General features: G+C 32.3%; 1 protein-coding gene across 2 annotated transcripts; it reads left to right on the top strand.

Annotated features, from left to right (window-relative positions):
* The first annotated feature begins 1,313 nt into the window (after window positions 1-1,313).
* On the top strand, window positions 1,314-22,173 carry LOC129952623 (E3 ubiquitin-protein ligase MIB2). Of its 2 annotated transcripts, none has more exons than XM_056065340.1 (9): window positions 1,314-2,042; window positions 12,189-12,525; window positions 15,176-15,343; window positions 15,534-15,705; window positions 15,801-15,916; window positions 17,053-17,238; window positions 17,518-17,713; window positions 17,794-17,956; window positions 18,018-22,173. In XM_056065340.1, exons 2-9 carry the CDS (start codon window positions 12,459-12,461, stop codon window positions 20,139-20,141), a joined length of 3,192 nt encoding a protein of 1,063 aa, XP_055921315.1. In that variant the 5' UTR covers window positions 1,314-2,042; window positions 12,189-12,458; the 3' UTR covers window positions 20,142-22,173. The 2 variants fall into 2 exon arrangements, with proteins under 2 accessions (XP_055921315.1, XP_055921316.1); XM_056065341.1 differs by lacking the exon at window positions 1,314-2,042 and adding an exon at window positions 2,125-2,144.
* Window positions 22,174-22,242: the final 69 nt, after the last annotated feature.

Below are 22,242 nucleotides of genomic sequence, written 5' to 3'. Positions count from 1 at the left end.
TCATAACGACGTATTTTATTCTAATAAATTGATTATATTTACGTGGTTTCCAAAGTATTTATAACTAACAATCTTTTGTTAGCTGAAGATTTTCTTATTTTTGGTCCTTTTTAATATCGCAATATCTTTTATTTAGACTCTAGAGGTCGAAAAATGTCGAAATTTTCAATTCGAAAAATCGGACCAATTACAATAACTTCCTGTGGAAAGTTAATAACATTTGAATTTTCTTAAGAAATTTCTGAAGTTAATGTACCTTGTATAAGTCATTATTTTTATATTACTTATCCCTAAAAGAAAATTAAACAAAAAATGTTCGCACTATTATAAGCATGGTTAAAAAATATTTGTCTCAACCACAAAAAGTGTATATTCTAATTCTTTTTTCGTCCTGTTGTGTTTTTTTTTTTTTATTTTCTTCATTCCAAATCAACCAATCAAATAACCAAATTACACAGAATATAAATAATAAATTATAAAAAAATGTATTTTCATTGCCTCCTTTCTCTTCTGTTTTTTTAATAATATGGAAAATTATTATTTTATATTGGAATTCTTGTTCATTTTTACCCCCACTCCAATGCATTCCACATGTAAAACATGTGGAACGAACTGTTTAGGAAGTCGGTGAAAAGATGTCAGGCTGAGCGTTCCTCTTTATGATAGTACTATATAATATATATACAAAGATGCTTGCTTAGTTTTATACGGAAATCAAAAACTTATTTACTTTTGCAGAATTTCCTCATCTAAATTTCTCAATCAGCATACATACTTCAAAAATGACAGTTATTACTTCATATAACACCTAACCTACAAATGTTGCCATATAACGAGAAATGTTATAATTTAAAACTCTTTCGTAAAGTCATTTATTCACTTTGTTCTTTGGTATTTTTCATAGAACTATTAGAGATTTGTCGTCTGCAGAGTAGATACATATATTTTATGAATTTTACGTAGAAAAAGTCAATTCTGACTCTAAAGTGACGATTTTCAACAAAAGTATATGCAAATTTAAATTTTCAAAAATGGAAACAGGCAACATTCTCAATGGTTTCTTCGATGCGTTCATACAAACGTGTGATGAAAACCTTATTTTTAATTAAAATTTCCCAATGTAGGCGGCGCGTTAAATATATTCAAAAATCTAAACGTCTTACTACACACCCTTATCTATTTCCATCTATTCGCAGTTTTCTACTCTTCACTAGAGGGCCAACCCACAAAAAATAGAAATCCATTCCCAGTATTTTAGTTTCACCAAAAAGCGTTCAAGCGAAAAAATGGCAGGGCAGTAGCCACGACGAGACCAAGTACCGAGAAGAAGAAAAATAAAAATTGTCAATGAATGTACAAACGTCGTCGGGGTGCGGGTTGTCAATAAATCTTTTTAATTTTCTACCTTTGCATAAATAGAATAACTTTTTTTTTTGTTTTACTATTTGTTCTTATCTCAAAAATTAATTCAATTAGTTCGACGCCCGTGAACTTTCCAAGTGCATCAACAGTCTCAGAATATCCTATCTCAAAAATTGTCAATTTTAACGCAAAGAAAAAGAAATTCATTGGAAAATTCAGTTCCGAATGCGATTCCCATTTCGATTGCGACCCGATGTTTGCAAAAGTTTAAAAAAATAGTGTGTCGGATAGAAAAGTTTTTTTTTGCATTTCTTTATTATTTTTGTGTCCCTTCCGTTCGCTATTTACCGTCATAGTCGTCTTAGCTACTCAAACTCGGTGTCGCTGTCGCTCGTCGTTGCCGTTGTCGACTTCTCCCTACATTTAATTTATTCGCAATTTGGTGATTCATTTTTCATGTCTATGCAAAAAGTATAGAACTCGCTGCCGCCCGCCGCCGCCACAGCCACCGCCGCGGACAGGAATAACAATATTTAAAAAAAAACACCCAGTGGATCATCATAGACGTTTTTTTCTTTTTGGAGCAAAGTGGTGCGTTCGTATGTGTCCCTTCTTCATTCACCTGGCGATAATTATTACACCACGAGCACGAATTAACAATGAACAAAATATTCTCCTAGGTGAGTTTAAAAGTTCTCGACTCGGCGTTGTGCATTTTTCGTTTGTTTGCTGCTTGTTCTAAATTTGTGTCTTCCAAAACTGTCTACTCCGCAGAAAAATAGGTAGGTAGGAGGAGTACCTACATAAATATAGTAGGTACCTATAAAGTGCCTGCCGTGTTACAATGTGCCTACCACCCAGAACCAATTCGGTTTATCCCCACGACGACGACGATACGGTTTTATGTAAGTGGATGATGATGGTCGGGTATTTGCTAAGCCTCGAAATTGTACGCCTTCAGAACCCCTTTATCGTACTCTCTTGCATCTGAAAATAGATATTTGTTGTTGTTTTTTTCTATGTTGTAAATTGTGAAGTACTATTTCCGCTCCTATGTCAAAAAATATGATGTTTCAGTTTTTATAAGCAGCAAACCGCTGGTGAATTAAAAAATAACAAAAAAAGCACTAAGCGTTGTGACAAATCAAAGATGTTTACTTAATCATCTCATTTCGATGCTTTTTTTTATATCAGTGTTGAAATCTCAGTGTTCTTGGAAACTGATGTATGTTGCTTCTGAATAAAAATTAAATCAGACAAAAGCCTGATTCATAATGTGTCGAGAAAACAAGACCGTTTTTTATTTCATTCATTTCCAAACAATGAAAGTTTTCTTGTCTGTAGCTTCGTCATCCCAGGATTCGGAAGATTGAAAAAAAAGATGTTACTTTCTGTTTTGTTAGATAAGGTATGATAATTTATGAAAAATATAGCTACCTATACAAATTTGATTCTAGTCATCTTTTACAATTCCGACTCCTGGCTAAATATTGAATCCCTGTGCAGTGTAAATTTTATATTAAAGTAGTTGCGTAAATTCTTTTACGAGATTTGTTTTAATTTTTGACAGATTGTTTAATAGGTTATGATATCGATGGAGCTTTGTGGTCTAGAGTGTGCAATGCTTCTCACTTGGAGTGTTGCTAATTGGATTTGTTTAGCTCTGGACTTTCACTAATAATAGCAAGTGCAGTTCTAGTGAAACTCTTCCATACGCCACCGTATTCCAAATATTTATCTATTGGATTTATATTGTTCTGTTTTTTGCTCAATTTTTTTTTTGGAGCGGTAAGAAGAGGGCGAATCTTATTCCAATGACTAAAGGGTGGTTGAATGTCATAAGGGCTAATTGAACTAATTGTAACAACTTGTGGCAAGCGACATAAATGCAATAGATTAAGACTACTCAAGTGAGACTAAAAGACAGAAACATTGAAACTCAGTAAGAACTTTAAAGTCATTTTTCCAACCGAAGATGATTTCAACGATGGTATAGGTATTTCAACGATGGTATAGGTATTTACGAAAGGCTTCAATATAATTATCTTTACTGATGGGTCAGCGAACTAGCAAGGAATTAAGTCAAGGCTCTAAGGGCTAGTTCATTAGAGATATCAGCCGGTTGCGATAGTTTTGTTGAAAGCATAACCTTCTGTGAACAAACCAGCCGTAAATCTTTTTGGCAACTTTAATTAACAAGTTTATTTTAAGCTGAACTATGTACTAGCAATAAGGTAAACATGCAATATAATTAAATAGGTATAAAGCCATAACAGAAGCACGCCTATTTTCTTAGACAGCTAGTCACCTGTTCAGGACATTATTGAAACATTTTTGTTCCAGTCAAAATTTTCATATTGTTACGTAGTCGCTAAGTTTTTAATGTACCTTACTTGATGGTAAATGTAAAATGATTTCGAAACATTTGACTCTAGTGTGGAGTACACAATTAATAAGGAACGTCTACCACATGCGTGTTATAAATTGTGGCCATCGGTGGAACTTTGTTTTTACACTCAAATCTTACACGCTTTTATGCAAGAGATTTTTTTTTTTTTGTTTAATGAAACAGACAAAAACTTCAGATGGGTAGTTTCAGGGAGCCCGAACAAATTGGTTTTAGCCCAAGTCCATTTGGTTTAAAGAAAAGCTATAGCCCATTAAAAAAAGGTGTTTAAGTTCGTTATTGTAATTGCTTCGATATATTTTGAACATTTTTACATTCAAGTTATCTGAAGTTTTTAAAAAAAAAAACAAATAGCAGTAATTTTATAAATAACACCAAATTTAAATACACTATTTTCCACTTTCTTTTTCAAAGGAAAAATCAAATACCTTCAATAATTTTCATGAGTGGAAAATAATTTCCTTGGTATAACGTTAGTTAGAGAAAACGAATAAGATAGTTTTTGTTTACAAAAACTGTGGTACCTACCCTTGGTTTGATTTTCAATCCCTGCCTGTGCCACCTAAGAAAGTTGTTTTCTCGGGTACTATCTCTTGCGAGGAAATGAGAAATCCTCCGAGAGTAATTGCTGCCGTGAAAAGTGGTTTCTCAAATTTGCCGTTCAAATTTGACATTAAAACTCTAGGTCCCCTTTATCCCTCAAATGACTCGCACACAGGGCCTGATTATGAGGTTCAATTCGACCTTTCAAATTCGTGGCGAAGCGAAAATAGTTCTTCCTAAATTTGAGTGATTTGACATTTTTGGTTTAACAGGTTTCCATATATTTTGTTTTGTTATGATTGAATTTGTGAAATTTGCGGTGATTTATTCAATAAACAATATTAAATTTATTTATGCTGAAAGGGAGAAATTTTTTGCAATGCCCTTATTCTTCTTCATAAACTCTACGAGAGCCAACAATTGATGTCGATTTGTTTGCTTGTTTTTATGGTTCCTTGAATGAATTTTAATATTTTGTATTATATTGTGGATTGTGAATAAATTGTAAGAAAATTAAATAAAGCTAACTCACATTTGTATATAATTACGATCAAGAAAGCATCCACGAAATCGTACAGTGAATATAATTGAATAATTGAAAAATGGCAAACTCGCTAGCAAAACGATTCGCCGCGAATTCCATAATCAAGTCCCAGGAATGGTTTAGAGTTGCAAGTCACTAACCCTTGGTTCTCTAAGGACTATTGCGCCACCTAATATATTTATTATTTTTAAGCATAGTCCTATCAAAAAAACTACTAAATTGATTCAATCTTAACAGAAAAGAGTTTTACCTTCCTTATTTTACCTTCTTATTGTATATTTTTTTTGATGTTCCTTAAATGATTCTTTGTCCTACTAAACCAATATGATATGCAGATTCTTAAAGGCTCTAATTATTCTTTTTTGATTCGAAATTTTCGTTGCATTTGTACCAACCTTTGAAACACCTTTGACTTTTTTATTTCTAAATGAGAATATAGGCATCTTTATGATAAAGTCTTCTTGCAATATTTTCAGATGTGACAAGCCTATAAATAATCGTCGTCTAAATGTCATTTAAATAAAAATGATGGAGTGCAAAGGAAAATATCGATCCAAATCTTCGTCTCTTTATCTCAAACATTAATTTTAATTAACCTTAATAGTAATCTACAAAATAGAAATATGAGCTTATTACTCACATTGAAAATGAAAGGTATGAAGTCTTGTAGCGCAATTCGCGATCTTCCCTGTCATGACTAGGCGTCGTAATATGTGATAGTATCTTCCCGATAAAAAAATGTACTTACCTAGGGTGAAAAATTATGAAACCAAGCCCTTAAAACATACATATATACCTTTTAACAAAAACAAAAATGAAAACAGTATCAATCACAAAATTGAATGAATCCCATACCCACTTCCGTTTTTGATACAAACATATAATTTTGATTGCATATAAATAATGCGATATCAAGTTTGTTTGTGGAAATACTTATATTTTGTGCCTCTATTTATATTCTCTTTAAGTGCTATAGTATATTTAAACAATTAATAACAAACCAAATGCTTAAGATTGGTAACTTTTGTTACGAAATAATTTGTTTCTATCTAGAGCATGGAATAACTGGAGAAAAAAAAATAAATTTACATCGTCATGGCTCCTGTTTTACATGGCGATGGCTTCACTTAGCCCTTCGTCATAATCATTGTTTATAATTGGAAAGAAAGAAACTATGTCTGTATGTACATACCCGAGAGGGTACATTTGCATTCGAATCTTATTTGAGTTGCTATGAATATATAGATATATGGATATAGAAAGGTAACTACTTCTTTTTTTGCTACGCTATGTTGCTTTTTTAGATCTTAGAAAAAATAGTAAAAGTCACCAACGCAACAGTGCGTTTAAATTAAAAAAGCAAAGAAATAGAATAGAAGAAGAAAAACAAACAAACATACATACAATAATAAAAAAGTCATGGAATCTCTTAAAACCAATTACCACAACTTTTCACTACCTTACTTCTTCCACAATGGTTAATCATAGCATCTATAATTGCAAACAGTGGGGTTAGAAATATAATTTCAATGGAAGCTTTTCCATAAGTTTTTTTTAACAAAAACGGATTTGTGGTTTAATTTCTTAACATTACATAAATGACGGTATTTTTGTATTTGTAAATATTATACAAAATATGAGCTGAGCACGTACATTGATTTGAGTTTTTGTAATAAATCCACTCTATTAAAGCAATGAGGCTTTTTCTACTTGCACTCAAAGGTAACGCAATGTTTTCAGAATTTTTTAATTTACCTTCTTTCAGATCAATTTCTTATGTAGCCGACTGAGCCGGCTTATGGGCCGGTTATAGCTATCAGTAAAATCCATCAGTAAAATTTGAACCAGGAGGAATCTGAAATGTTTTACTGATGAGTGTTTATAGCAATGAGTAAATTTACATCATTAAATGTTGTTTTCTTCCCATCATAACTCGAGGTGTGCGCCTCAGACAATTTTTGTACTGTTGCTTTCATCAGTAAAATGTATAATGATGTGATCGAAACAATACAAAATTGGAAAACCAACAGTAAAAAGAAATGGATTTTTTTCGCTTGTAGCAGTCAGCTGTTCAGTAAAATTAAATTTCATCATTAAAACAATTAAAAAGGATTTATAAATTAAATAAAACTTTAAATGCATCGTTTTTTTTTAAATACTTGAGCATCGGATTCAGTTTCAATATTGTATCAATCTTTTGCTAGAAATAAATCTGTAACATGTTCAAAAACTAAAAACAAAAATTTTACTAATGGATTTTAATTAAACGAGTTCCAAATTCAGGTTTTAAGGACTTAGGCGCCAGGTATAGTTATCATTGATTTTCATCATTGAAAAGAAACATTGGAATTTTTTTGACGAGTCGTTTATAGCTATAATTGAACATTTCTATCATTGAACAAAATTTCCTGATTGAAATACACCGACAAAATTTTACTGACAGAAATCTGTCATTGGAATTGTTTAAAATTGGAACAGAAATCAGTGGAACGATTCGTTTCTCTTTTGAACATAAAATTATCAGCTGTTCAGCAAAACGAATTTCCGTCCGGAAAATAGAAAATACATTTTTATAGAAAATATACAAAATAAAAGCCCAGTTACACTTTTCTTCCTCAAAAAAAAATTCTTTACGTGATTTCCGATCGATCAGGATATAATTTTTATTTCTAATCAAAGGGAAAGACCATCAAATATCGATTCAAATATTTGTCCGGATCGATTTCAATGATAGATATAACTGGCGCCTTAAAAGTTTTTAAAGTCATATTCTTACTTTTCAAAATTCAAAATCACATTGGGCAGGTTCAGTCGACATAAGAGGCTTGAAAGTTTCAAGTATCTAATTGGCAAGCTGCCAAAAAATTACCTTCCAATTAAGGCAACTTTAATGTAAAGTTGACTGAAAGGCTAGTCAAGAAAATTCTCCCTAACTATTAAGTCATGTCTACTTCTGTCAAAATGAAAGTTGATAATTTTTTTTCATTCAATAGAAAGCTGAACTTTATTACTCAAAAAAAAGGGTTCCTTGTCAATTTGGTAAAAAATAAGTAATATTTCTTAACAATACAAAAAACAAATAGTGATGCACTTGAAAAACTAACTATTTGCCATGGTCAAAATGTACGTTCAAATAAATGTAGTTGACTACAAATGTTGTCTGAAACTGCGCATTTCTAGCTTTCTGTTATTTATTTACTTATTTACTAAGACTTGGGTTCTAGGGAATTGTTGAATTGTTTTTTTTTGACATTAGCAATATATTTCCACAATGGGACCGCCCAAAACACGTATTCACCAAAAAAGCACCCTAGTGAACAGGGTCATGTAGAAGTCCATGTCAATAGATAAGCAGACTCCATATCAAAGGAGTCATCCTCAAGGAGCTCAGAACTCTATTACAAGATAAAAAAAGGTTTGTATACAAAATCAAATCTAAAAAGGAGGCCAAAACATCAAAGCTTCGAAACTGATTTCGAGGATGTAATACTTTTATAAAGGATGAGTCTTCAACTTTCTTTTGATTCACAAAACATCCCTTAACTTAAAAAATAAAAAGTCTGTCTGTCAAAACTGTTTTTTCGACTTATTTTGGTGATCTAAAAAATGCAACAGAATAGTAATTACCCGTGCGAGCGGAATTTTACTGGCATCCCATATACAAAATGTATTTAATCTCTTATATAGGAGGTTGAGTAACATTAAAATCTCCTATCTTATAAGCTAAGACACTCTTTCAGGACGCACAATATATCTATATATGTATATATGCCGCAGTCTCTTGATATCAAGCTTGTTTTTTTTTTTTTTTAAGTTTTAGCTTTGGATTTATTTTAAACAAACTTATGATTATAATCATGAAATCGGGAAAATTAACACTAAAAACTGTGAAGTAATAAGATTCTGCCAGAAATTTGTTGACTACGCCATAAAACAGTTTAAAATATTAAAATTTACTTATGCCCCACTTAAGTTTAAACTTTCGAACAAAATACGTTCCAACTTTTAATTTTTATTGAAAAAAAATGTTCTGCAAGGTAACTCAAGGGAAGGAGGACATGCCATAAATGCAAGAAACTAAAATTACGTCGCATGTTTTCCCTATGTATACCTATTATCACTGCTAATGGAGTTGTTTGCCAAAAAAGGTTTCCAACGGTCTAAAAATAAAAAGAAGAAAACTTTGAAGAAAATCGATGAGTCATCCGATATAAAAATGAAGAAGGAGGAGTAGGTACAAAATTCATTTCCGATTAAGTTGTAAAAATGTCAACCCAATAGTATGTTCAAGAATAAAATATAATATACGTCGTATGTAAGTTATGTTATTTACTTATTCCTGCTGCATGCGCTGCATCATTCAAATGGCATATGGGACTACAACAAAAACATATATATAGTATTTGAATAAAATGTATTATTTACTTTCCCCAATATACCTAACTGACCCAATTTGTGTGTGTAATAATGATATGAAGTCTAAATCCGAATGTGAACCCGAAGTGGATATTATGGATAGTGTACTATAGGTATATAGTGGTTATGATTGCAGCACGTGCTGAGAAATCGTCGTTGTCGTTGTTTGTTTGCCTTTTTTTTCGATTCTCCTACAAAAACTGAAACTACTCCTATAGATGATGATGATGACAACAAAATAAATGTGCACTATGCAATGCACTCAACCCGGTTGGTCCTCTGTAAACATAAAGCACACATGTGTTTTTGAAACCTTGAAAAACTGTGTTTTTTTTCGATTAACCTTATGCATGCCGTATGAGTTGAAGAGGAAGGTATAGATGAATTGTCATCAAAATCGGTTTTGATTAAATGATGAGAATTTTTTTTGATCGTCTAGATAGGAAGTAAGGAGTTTCTTTAAATCTATTATATTTAAAGTGATTATAAATCTTTAAACAAAAATAAAACAGTCCTATTATCACATCTTTCAATGAAACAAGTTATGAAAAAAAAACAAAAATAAATAAATCATCAAAATGCACAAGATACGAGGGTTTTTCTTAATATTTTCAACTTAAAAAAATGATAACATAAGATTATTTAATTTTAAAATGCTTTCATATTTTTTAAGTGATTGTTTGATGCCATCAGCAGCTTCCACCCAATGTGTTTTTGATGCCAGCGAAAAAGGAAAGTGTTTCAGTTTAAAATCAAGGTTTTACGGCGGATTTATTCATGTGTTTTGAGTGTTCAACTGTTCGCCTGCTAACGTTTTGGCTTGGAGAGACTTCCAACAAATAAATATGCTTTTATACTATTCGGAAATCAACTGTTCTACGTTCCTAATGTGGTACGATGGCCATAGGCTCGATTAACGCACGTTTGTTTTTTCATTCAACTGAAAGCTGAACTTTATTACTCTGTGATATATTTATTTTCTGCACAACTTCATTTAATACTTTCTGCAAAAGGGTTCCTTGTCAAATTGGAAAAGAAATAAGTAATATTTCTTTACAATACAAAATTTAAATCGTGGTGGACTTGTAACTTGCCTGAGGAGTTTTTTGTAGACAATAATTTTTTGTTGGTACTTTTTGTATTGAACTTAAAATAGGGGTTTGTGAAGTAAAGTTCTGAATTTGAAATTCATGACATTTGGAAAACTTACTATTGCCTTGGTCAAAATGTACGTTCAAAGAAGGAAGTTGACTTCCAATGAAGTCCCTTATGTTGTCTGAACCTGCCCAGTACCTAAGTCAAGTTTCTAGAATCTGATTGGCCAGCCGCCAAAAAAAGGTAACTTTATTGGAAAGTGAATGGTAAGTTAGTCAAGTCAAATCCACTCATGTCAAAATGACAGCTAATCATGTTTTTTTTTTCATTCAACACTTAATGTTTCATGTGAAAGGGTTCCTTGTCAAATTGGAAAAGGAATAAGTATGTATTTCTTTAAAATACAAAATACAATTCAAGATAGACTTGTAGCTTTCCTGAGGAGTGTTTGGTAGATAATTATTTTTTTAGTAGTTATTGCATGATCAACGGAAGGTAGAGTTTATTGAAGTAAAGGTTCGAGTTTGAAGTTTATGACACTAAGAAAACTAATTAGTTGACTTGGTCAAAATTAACGTTCAGAGAAAATTAACGTTCAAAATCTGAACTTTATAACTGTGATTTATTTATTTATTCAACAATCTTATTCCAAAACACAACTAATTATGGACTTGTGTTACGAGTTTTATTGTTGATAATGATGTTTTTGACATTTTGTGCACGATAAACTGAAGTTAAAATATAGTGGAGTAAAGATCTAAGTTTAAAATTAATCACATCTGCAAAATTTACTGGCTATATTGATCTAATTTGTCCTTCAAAAAGTGATGTGCAAACGAAGTCCTTTAAATTTTCTGAACCTACTCATTATTAAATTTTGCACTCCAACACTTAATCTTCTGACACAATAACTGGACGACTTTCACTTACTTCGTTGCTGAGTGAAGAGCGTCCATGCGTAAAGCTTCAACACCAATTGTAAATTTAATTTGAACAGTGTATTTTTATCTCCATGATCTAAGTCGAAAGTATTAAAAAATTCCCTAGTGACAATGAAATCTACTAATTTTATTTTTGCATGTTGACAAAAGTTTTAACTCGCTTTATTTAAAATAAATCATACTTAAATTAAAAAAGATTGTGTCCTTAGCGAATGATGACATTACATGCGATCTGGGTGTCTTCTCGTACGCCTTACAAAACTTGCATATCGCCCGGTCTTAATACTTGAGATGCTTAGGTTTCCATTTAACTTTCAGTGATCTATGAGGGGACCTGTTATTTTTTGGTTGTATTTAGTTCCACAATAGCAGTTTAGAATGTCTTAACCTATGGAGTAATTTCTAAAGTGTACCTAGAATGCTTTCTTTACCAGGGCTGAAAATACAAAAATCAAACGCCTTGGTATATTAACCCTTGGAATTTATTTCTGTTTCAAGCTGTGCATTACTCCCCTTTTTATCGTTTATTTTCCCAATCGATTCCTCAATTCATTAAAAGCTGTCGAATTTTGTATCGTAACTAACAATAATTGGTCATTAAAATATTTGAAGTATTACAGTATTCTTATTTTTTCTTTTTATTTAAACTCAAAAGCAGTACTGAGATAAAAAAAATCAAGTGAAACGCTTCTTCCTTTCGCTATTGAGTTTATTTTATTTATATTTCGAGGAGAAATTGATTGAGTAAAAGAGGGGATTTTGTATAAAATGATAACACGCATTGTTTCCATTGAATAAAATAATAAAAAACATAATTATAAATTATAAACCAATATTATTCTTCAACTTATTTTTAATAATTTTTTTTTGTTTCTTTCAGTATGACAATCAATAATCCTGGGATCAGATCGCATGGGTCGAACTTGACCTACCGCTTATAATTGATTAAAACTCGCTTTGTGAATATTCATCCAACAACAAAAGAAGAGGAAAACTTATAAAAAATGAGAAAACACATTTTCTTTTTGGGATAGATAATTCTCGAGGGAAAAACCAACTGAAGTCAAATAGTTTATAAGAACTCAATCAAAATTATAATAAAAACAAAAACACGAGGACAAGACTTAAATAAAACAAACAAAATTGAAAAATGGCCACAACAATTCCACCAGGCATTAGAGTTGTTCGCGGACCAAATTGGATATGGCAAAATCAAGGTAATATATAGTAATATGCTCATTTTTAGAAAGAATTTCAAAAATTATATTTTTGAGATTAACAAAAAATAAGAGTGAGTTCATTCTCCTACGTCTCTTTTTTTTAAATATTGTAAAAGATTTATAATATTATGGTAGGTATATATTTGGAATAATCTAAAAATACACTTCTGTTTGGATTTCGTATTTTGTTGTTTTTTTTTTTTTTTTTCAATAACAGAACTGTGTGGCGCTCTTATGAATGAGACATGTGGTATGTGAATTCAGTATGCTATTCTTGGAATATAAGTTCCAACTACTGTTTTTCATTTTTATTTCTTCGATTTCTTTACACTCGTCAGAAATATACTTAAAACAGAAGAGTATTTCCCTGCTTTTGACGGGAAAATATGGTACTTCCTTCCTTTTTTTGAACTTTGTTTTAACGTATCGAAAAACAAAGCATATGGCTGTTTGCTTCAGGATGAAATTCATTTTACGAGGTGTGCCGAAACAACTTTTTTTCTTCAATAGGGATTTGGATTCGAATCCCTCTGGAAATATGGTTTTGAAATTTACAGCGAAATTTTAGTTAGTTAGTAAATTTATAAAATTAAAAAAGTAAAATATGAATATATAATTCAAATCAAATTTAATGAAACATTGTCATTAATCAAAATATTCGTTAGATCCTAATCCACATAGATTTGATATGTTTAGGCTTTTAAGAAATAAAACATTTCCAAATCCTAAACTCTTACAAGAACCCAGAAGGAATGTCATTGAATATAACGATTCATTAGCTCTTAGGAGTTTCGCAAGGGATTTTAATCAGTTGTTTTATAAGGTGGGATTATTTTAAAGCGGGAATACGGGTTATTTTTTTAGCACTTACTTTTAATCGTCAAGATAGACTACAAGTCCAGTAAAATTAGGTTACGATATATCCTTATTTGAAAAAAAAATCCTACAAAACTCAATTTTTGTAAAGAAGATTATTTATACGCCCCTTATACACTTTATTTAAAACAAATTTTAAAGGCTAATGCCAACAGTACTCGAATTTCCATGGACTGTACGTCTTAACACCCAACCCAAACGGTCAATGAGATGTCCAAATATCTTGTTCATTTTAAGGTAAATACCGAATTCATGAATGTGTTTTAATAATTAAAAAAAAAACTTGAATTTTTAGCATAACATAAAATAGAAGTTGCAAAATTTGTTCTTTCAAAAACCATTTTAGGCCAAAACCGACAAACTATGTATATCATAACTTCTTTTGAATCAACCCTTTTTTAATATTCTGGATTCCGAGAATTTTTGAGTTTCCCAACGAATTATTCAGATTTCCAGGTTTTGACAGAAGTCCACCAATATTACCTAACTTACACCTACACTGTGATACATACAGAGTTTAAAGTGCGTGAGCAATTTTTTGGTATGCAAAACAAAGATAAAAACATTTTCTTCTGTTCTCATCCAGACAGAGTTTAGCAAGATGTTGTCATTACTTTGTGTTCTCTTGGGGGCAATGACTTGAATTACTTTTGATTTTATTTTCAATTTTTCAAATAATATAAAATTAGTTTATTGTTTGCTTTAATCATGAAACACAGGATTATTATAAAAACCTTCAAAATACAAGGTTTTTCATTTCTAGTTTAGTCTCCTAGGCAATAAATTTGATTGAAAGCCTAAAATACATTTGACTAGGTTGCTATGCTATAGGTATCCAAATCCCAAGTCATTAATACAAAACTGATGGTCTCCCCCTTCAGGTACTTAATTTTAACTTTTAATATATATAACACATGCTTGAGTTGGTGACGGCATAGGTTAGATGGTACCATTATCCACATTTCCCTTCATTTAAAAAAAAGTCTATATATATAACATACATATGTACAATATAATGAAAAACCAAAAAGATGAAAATACTTTGTCGCGTGCTGTAGACAGATTTATATTTGAAGTAAAAGGGCAACATTCTAAAATTCATCTGCTGCCACCGCGTCGTCCTCCCTTCAAAATATTCACATTTTATCATATGAATTCCGAGCAGAGAGCCAGCCAATGGATATGGAAGCTGAAAAGGGAAAGCCAACAAAACGATGATGATGATGATGATGGAGGATATGGCTGTAAGAAATATTTCCTTGTGTCTACCCCGAGCTATGGCGAACGACCAACGATGAACGATGAACGAAAGATTGAATTTAAAATTAGATTGACAAAAACAAAACAAATGCTTAACACCACACCACGCTTGCTCTCTGCGCAACAGGGAGAAGAATCATCAACATGCCCCACATTAAAAAAAAAAATAACTAACTAAAGTACCCGACGACGACCGCGACGACGACGAACCAAATTCAAATATACTGATGCGCGCACCCCAAAAAACATCAAGATCCACATATAGCATAGTAGTTTGGATTTGGCAGTAGGAGCAGAGCAGCCGCAACAGATTTAGTAAAAAAGAGCCTGCCGCCTTGCATCCTCCATAAAGACACAGACACTCCATTCCACTCATAGCTTCTGGTTCGACTCGGCTCATCTCGCCTCTTCTCTCAAATATCTACTATAATATAATTATCTTTGCTTTAATGTACTCTTGTTGTTTGTACGCGTATTAAAATTTATTTTGTTTTTGTTGTTGTTTTTGTAGACGACGGAGAAGGTCATGTCGGTACAGTCTGTGAGATAGGACGTTTCGGATCAGCACATTCCCCCGAGAAGACAGTTGTGGTGAATTGGGATTCCGGTCATAGAACAAATTACAGAGTTGGATATCAGAATCAGTACGATTTGATAATCATAGACAACGCACAAGTTGGTGAGTCTCAATAAAGTCTTGCTGAAACAAAAAAAATAAAAGCTTTTATATTTTTATACTTACGTAGCGCGTAGCTATTCCGCTAATAAAATAAAATAAATTCCTTCCTACAAAAATGTGTGTGCTTCTTCGATTTATATTAAATATTTCTCGATATATATTTTTAAAATTCTTATATTTTTTGTTATAGGTGTTCGCCATTCAAATGTTGTATGTGACGGTTGCTCAAAGGGGGGAATAGCCGGAATTGTCTTTAAGTGCGCGCTGTGTTCTAATTATCATTTGTGCGCCTACTGTTACGGGGCTGACCAGCATGATATAGAACATCCGTTTATTCGTTACACTACACCCACATCTCTTGGGTATGTTGTGCACTATATCACTGACAATGAGTTGAAAAAATGAAAAATAAAATAAAACTTTCTAAAATCCAAATATGTACTCTTTTTTGTTCTAGAGTGAGGGTGCCGCCCCGTAAAGGATCTGGAAAAATCCAATTGAAAGGAATATTTGTTGGAGCTAAAGTTGTTCGTGGTCCAGATTGGGAGTGGGGACAACAAGACGGTGGAGAAGGTATGTAGATCAAAAAGTCATATCTATACAAAATAAATACCATGAGGCAATAGTTTTAAAAAATTCAGTGGATCAAAATATAAATACATTCGTTGATTGATTAATTAAAGGTGTTTTAAAAATACGCCGTCATTGACATCTATCCTAAATCTTGGCCAATGTTTTTTTTTTTTTGTTTGTTTCACTCTCATGAAATTTGTCTTAATTGCCTATAATACATTTTCGAAATAAAATCTTCTCGAAGTTTTATAGAGAACAGACTGCTAAACAGTACATACAAACGAACAAATATTGAATTCGAAGTATGCACAAATATAGATGTAATAACAAAATCTAACAAAAGATCTAGATTTCTAGAAAGTGCATTCCGAGCGGATCGATGCGTGATTGTTAATGCGTAGGACGGTTGGTTGCCATGCCAGATGTCTAAAAACCTAAAGGTATATTTTCCCCTTAATCTGTCCGCTGGTATGATTTTTTTTAAATTTGAATGGATGATTTTCACATGACGGACAATATATTTTGCTTTGTTGAATCTTTGCCCTACAATCAATTCTATTAAACGGTCGTCTCGTCGGGTAGCAAAGCCCCACAATAAAAATTCGTGATATATTTTATATTTTTCTCAAAAACTTGTTTAACAAGGATTTCTTTAATTTGGACAAAATAGTTAAGATTGAGACAGCAACGTGTGCAATAATCCTTAAGCCATAAAAGAAAAAACCGTCAAACGAGAAAAAAAAAGAGTAAGCTAACGGACTATTGTCAAATAAGATAGCCAGTTTTATTCCTAACCTTAAACAATATGCGAGTTATACTCCCGCTGTCTGAAATGCTCTTTCAGCCGAACTTTGTCCGTAATATTAAAAACAGACATTTGTTCTATAGTCGTGCTAAACGAATATGGAATGCATATTTTTTTCCTTTTTATTGCAATGTTCAATAATTAAAAAAAAATGTTAACCGACACCTTTAATGCTTCTAATGCTCAAATCGTGTATGACATACAAAACATTTGAGTGTTAAAAACAGATTTTATCTATCACATTCTCCAAACGTTGCAGTTCTGAGAATTAAAAATTAACGCTTTGATATCGTAAAATTAAAAAAATTATAATTTTTAAAATTTATTTCAGGTAAAAGTGGGCGTGTTATGGAAATTCGTGGATGGGACAACGAATCTTGTCGAAGTGTAGCAAATGTATCTTGGGTAACGGGTTCAACAAACGTTTATAGACTCGGACATAAAGGAAACGTAGATTTAAAATATATAGTTCCAACATCTGGAGGGCATTACTATAAAGACCATATGCCTGTGTTAGGTAAGTTTTGTGGTTAAACGACGACATAAGTTCATCTTAATTTTCCGAATTTTTATAAAAATGATTTGAACATTGTTTAAAATGATATTCGGCGTTTTTACATCCCCTGTCGGAGATGATTTAAATTACGAATGCAAAAAACCAAAAGAAGTGCCTTAGAAGCATCTTTAACAAAAGTATTTGTCAGAGAAAAAAGAATGTTTCGAAATCTGTGTCGTGATAATTAATTTTTAATGATTCGTTATACAAATAATTAAATGTTTTCCATTTTGTTATTAGGTCAACCAGAGGAACAACAACCCGTTGTTCCGACAGTCAAACCCGTCTTTTCAGTTGGAGATCGTGTGAAAGTATGTTTAGAAGTTGATGCTCTTATGAAATTGCAACAAGGGCATGGTGGATGGAATCCTAGAATGGTAGAGCATTTATCAAAATTAGGCACAGTACATAGAATAACTGATAAAGGTGATATACGGTATGTACATATTTTAATCATATAATTGTTTAAATTAAAATATTTTTAACTGATTTCTTTTTCTCTTTTGTATGTTAAAGGGTACAATATGATAATTGTCCAAATCGTTGGACATTTCATCCGGCAGCATTAGTTAAAGTGTGCTCATTTAGAGTTGGTGATCTGGTTACAATAATAACTGATGCAGCAAAAGTTCAACAGCTGCAGAAAGGACATGGCGAGTGGATTGAATTGATGAAATATGTATGAATCTCTTTCTGTTTGACATTAAGATTTCTTAAACTTTTTTTAATTGCTATTTTAGGCTCTAGGAAAACATTGCAAAGTTATAAAAGTATATTCAGATGGTGATCTAAGAATTCAACAGCTAGACGATGGTCTCGAATGGACGCTCAATCCGAAATGTGTCAAACTAGAAAGATCTCCATTGGCAACAGCAGCCGAACGTTCTAACAGCATGATGGACCTAAGTCACCGCCGCACTGATCATGTGATGACTCCCCTCTCTGGCTTATCGGGAACTTCACTAGCTGACAAATTGGTGCGTGAAGCAGCGCAGGGTCATCTGGAATTCGTCAAACAATACTTGGAGCAAAATCCTCAACAAGTTGATGTCATGAGTGGCGGTAAGGCATGCATTCAAGTCGCCGCACATCAGGGCTACGTGCACTTAGTCAACTATCTAATAACCAAAGGAGCCAATGTGAATATAGTGGACAAGGAAGGTGATTCAACTCTGCACTATGCTGCATTTGGTAATCAGCCAGAAACTATGAGGATTCTCTTGCAGAACGGAGCAGACATAAACTTTTTAAACTCCAGTCATTGTTCAGCGCTGCACATTTGCGCTCACAAGAAAACACCTCACTGTGTTCGTCAGCTCTTGGAGTTCGGTGCCGATGTGAATATCCAAGATTCTTACGGCGACACCGCACTGCACGATGCAATTGCCAAAGAAAATACTGAAGTAGTTGAACTTCTATGTAGCGCTCCGAATTTAGACTTCACGGTAAAGAATAACCGTGGATTCAACGTATTGCATCACGCCTCGCTTAAAGGAAATGTCATAGCGGCCAAGCGTATACTCCATCTATCTCGTCAACTTGTGAACGTTAAGAAAGACGATGGTTTTGCAGCATTACATTTGGCCGCTCTCAATGGACATGCAAATGTCGTTGAAGCGCTAGTCTTGGAAGGGCAAGCAGAAATCGATATACGTAATAATCGGCGTCAAACGCCATTCCTTCTGGCCGTTTCGCAAGGCCATGCGGCCGCCCTTGAAAAACTAGTCAATTTAGGTTGTGATATTTTAGCGAAGGACGAAGACGGCGACAACGCCATGCATTTATGTGTGATTAAGAAGACAAATCTTCAGCAGGCCTCAGCACCGACTGAAGCTCCAGAAATTTTGGAAATATTTACATGCTTGCACCATTTTACTGAGTACCGGTTGATGTATACGATATTATGTTACTTAGCTAAGAGAGGATGTCAAATCGAGCCGAATAATAAGGGGGCGACGATATTCGAATGGATCACCGAACAAGAAGAAAAGGATTTAATTCTAAGCTATCAAAGGATGTCAACCAATGTAGCAACATCATCCACAGCTGTGCTTAATCATGAGGGAGGTATAAATCAGTTGACACGAAATATCCAGACTTTGAATCTAAATGAAAGTGTCGAGAGTGCGAATATAAGTTCCGATGGAAATGCATTAAGCGGCGAAGGGGGTGCAGCATCAATTTCAACACCACCACCAATTCCAGCACAAAGAGGCCAGCAGTCATCCAATCATCAACTGCCTCCTCCTCCTCCTTTGTCGTCAGCAGCAGCATCCGCAGACGACACTTCAAATGTGCAAGTGCCAAAGAAACAAAACAACTCAGATCCAAGTTTTTATCTCGAAATGAATCCCAGCAAAAGCAACAAATTTGAAAACTCACTATCACCTGTCCTACCACCGCCACCAACATCAGCAACTGGCAGTCATGTCAGCCGCAAACAACAAAACAAACCGCTACCAACGCCAGTTTTCATAACTGAGCCAAAAGAGTGCATAGTCTGTGATGAGGTATTGCATTTAATTAAATTCGAACCCTGCCAACATCAGATATCTTGTGAGGAGTGTGGGTTACGGATGAAAAAATGCCTCAATTGTGGTTTGATGATTGAGAAACGTATTGGTCAGAATGGGCGCGTAGTAACGGGTAAAGATGCAACAAGAACTTCATCGGCAGATCGCTTACGCTATTTGGAGAATAAAGTACAGGAGTACGAGGAGAGTCACTATTGCAGTATTTGTATGGAACGCATAAGAGATGTTGTATTTCTATGTGGGCATGGAGCTTGTAGCGTTTGTGCAGAAACCCTTCGCACATGTCATATGTGTAGGAAAACTATTCTTAAAAAGATTAATCTTTACTAGAGGGGCGAGAGAGTGAGAAAGAGAGATGTTAAACTTAATTTTAAACAACAAATTTTAAAAAATGGGATATTTTTGTTTGTAACGAAGAAAGTCGTTTTGCAAGATTTACTTAAGATAATGTATGGGTATGGGTATTGGTACGTATTTGAGAGTTTGTTCTTAATGAATGCTTCACAATTTAATAACAATTTCAACTTCCATGACATATTATTGTTGTCTAGAATAAGAATTTTTAACTTATGGTGTTTTTAATAATATAAATTGGTGTAATGTGATTTCCTTCTTATAGAAGGTTTGTTTTTAAAGATAGTAAACCGAAGCTGCATAAAAAAGAACATATCAAACAACAACTGAGTTATAATTTCCATAAGAGTGAAAAACAAGCTTTGCAGCAGAGTGTTCTAGATTTTTTGTCAGTTTTTATTTTGCACGTGTTTACTTTTTTAACTAAATTTACCATAACATTTTTGATCGTGGAACAATTTTAATTCGTATAGGGGAATTAAATATCATTGAGTTTCAACTCAATCAAATGAAGCCAACATCTTTTCAAAAAAATATTGACGCACATTTTGATCATAATCAACCGTATTGCTGTTTTTGTTATCAAAACGACGGAAAAATAAATAGGGTTTGAAGAGGTGATAGTTCATGTCCCAGTAAAATGATTTTCACTAATATGGAAAGAAGTTTAAAGAGCCAAGAAGGCGCAGGAACAATCTACCAACTTTTTCCTACATAGCTGTGTTGTTTTTATAAAACGAAAATCGTAATATGGATGAAAATCATCTTTTTGTATGAAATCTTGCTTCCAGTGCCCATAAAATTTATGAAGCCGTTCTGTTTGATCCCAAATCTAATTTTTTATATCATAATTATTGAATTTTACCTGACCTATGTATATTTCATAATACCTTTAAACCCATCCCTTCATTCTTTACTTTATTGGGAACTTTTAAGTTTAAAAAATCTAGCATCTAAAAAAACGTTTTTGTTTTAATTTAATGTTTTTTTTGTTTATTTCATGAAGAACATCTTGCAAAGCGGACTAAGTTCGTTTTATTTTTATATTGTAAATAATATGTAATGTTTTTTTTTATTATTTTTAATTATTATGTATAAGTATTGTTCACAGCGTTTGTTTCATTTTTTTCCTTTAAACATATTATGTAATTAAAATAAAAAGGCTGACATGTCAAAAAGTAATATTTTTCCCAAAAACAAAACTATTTTATTTAAAAGGCAATATAAGAAATTAAATTGATTGTTTTTTTTTGTTGTAAATCATTTTATTTTGTGGCTAATACACTTGAAAAATACAAAATTATTTTTGTTATAAATTATATGCATAGATATATAAATTTTATTTTCATTTAAAAACCAAAATCGATAAATCTAATCAATTCGTCAATTACAACTTTTTACACTCAGTAGTCAGTTCTGACTTTGAGTTAACTTTCTCGCTGAAGATGACCAAGCAATTGGGGTCGACTGAATTTTTTTTAAATTAATTTCTTGGCCAAGCGATAATTTTTAGTAGCTTCAAATTGTTGTATTTTTCAACTTTTCTTAAAACGCTTTGAAGAAAAGTCAACCCAGTCTATAAGTTTTAAATGAAGTAAATAATTGTAATTTTAAATCATCATCAATTGAAGTCATAGTAAATAATAAATACATAATTATTTAATTTATTATTTCTTAAATAGCTAACAATTATTATTAAAACAAAACCTATTATATTTTTTATTCAGCGCACACATAAACCATACATAAGTACATACATACATATATTTATTCATTAACAGCCAAATAATAAAAAAAAGAAAGGAATACTTAAAACTTGAACAATTATTATAAATATAAACAAACAAAATATTTTACACCCTTCAACATTATATTACATCGATTTGTGGTTTCTTTAACAAAAAAAAGCAAACGATTTATTAAATAATTAATTCATCTCTTATTTTTAAGTTAAATTCTTGTTTGTTTGAAGAAGGGATTATTAAATTAATTATGAATGTCATTGTAATTCCCTAATCTCAAAAAAAGAAGAAAAAAAAACAGAAAATATGTAAATCATTATGTTTATTTAAAAATA

Source organism: Eupeodes corollae, chromosome 3, assembly GCF_945859685.1.
Source record: "Eupeodes corollae chromosome 3, idEupCoro1.1, whole genome shotgun sequence".
Lineage (NCBI taxonomy): Eukaryota > Metazoa > Arthropoda > Insecta > Diptera > Syrphidae > Eupeodes > Eupeodes corollae.
Note: the sequence above shows the minus strand (reverse complement) of the source record. Positions and strands in the feature narration are given on the sequence as shown.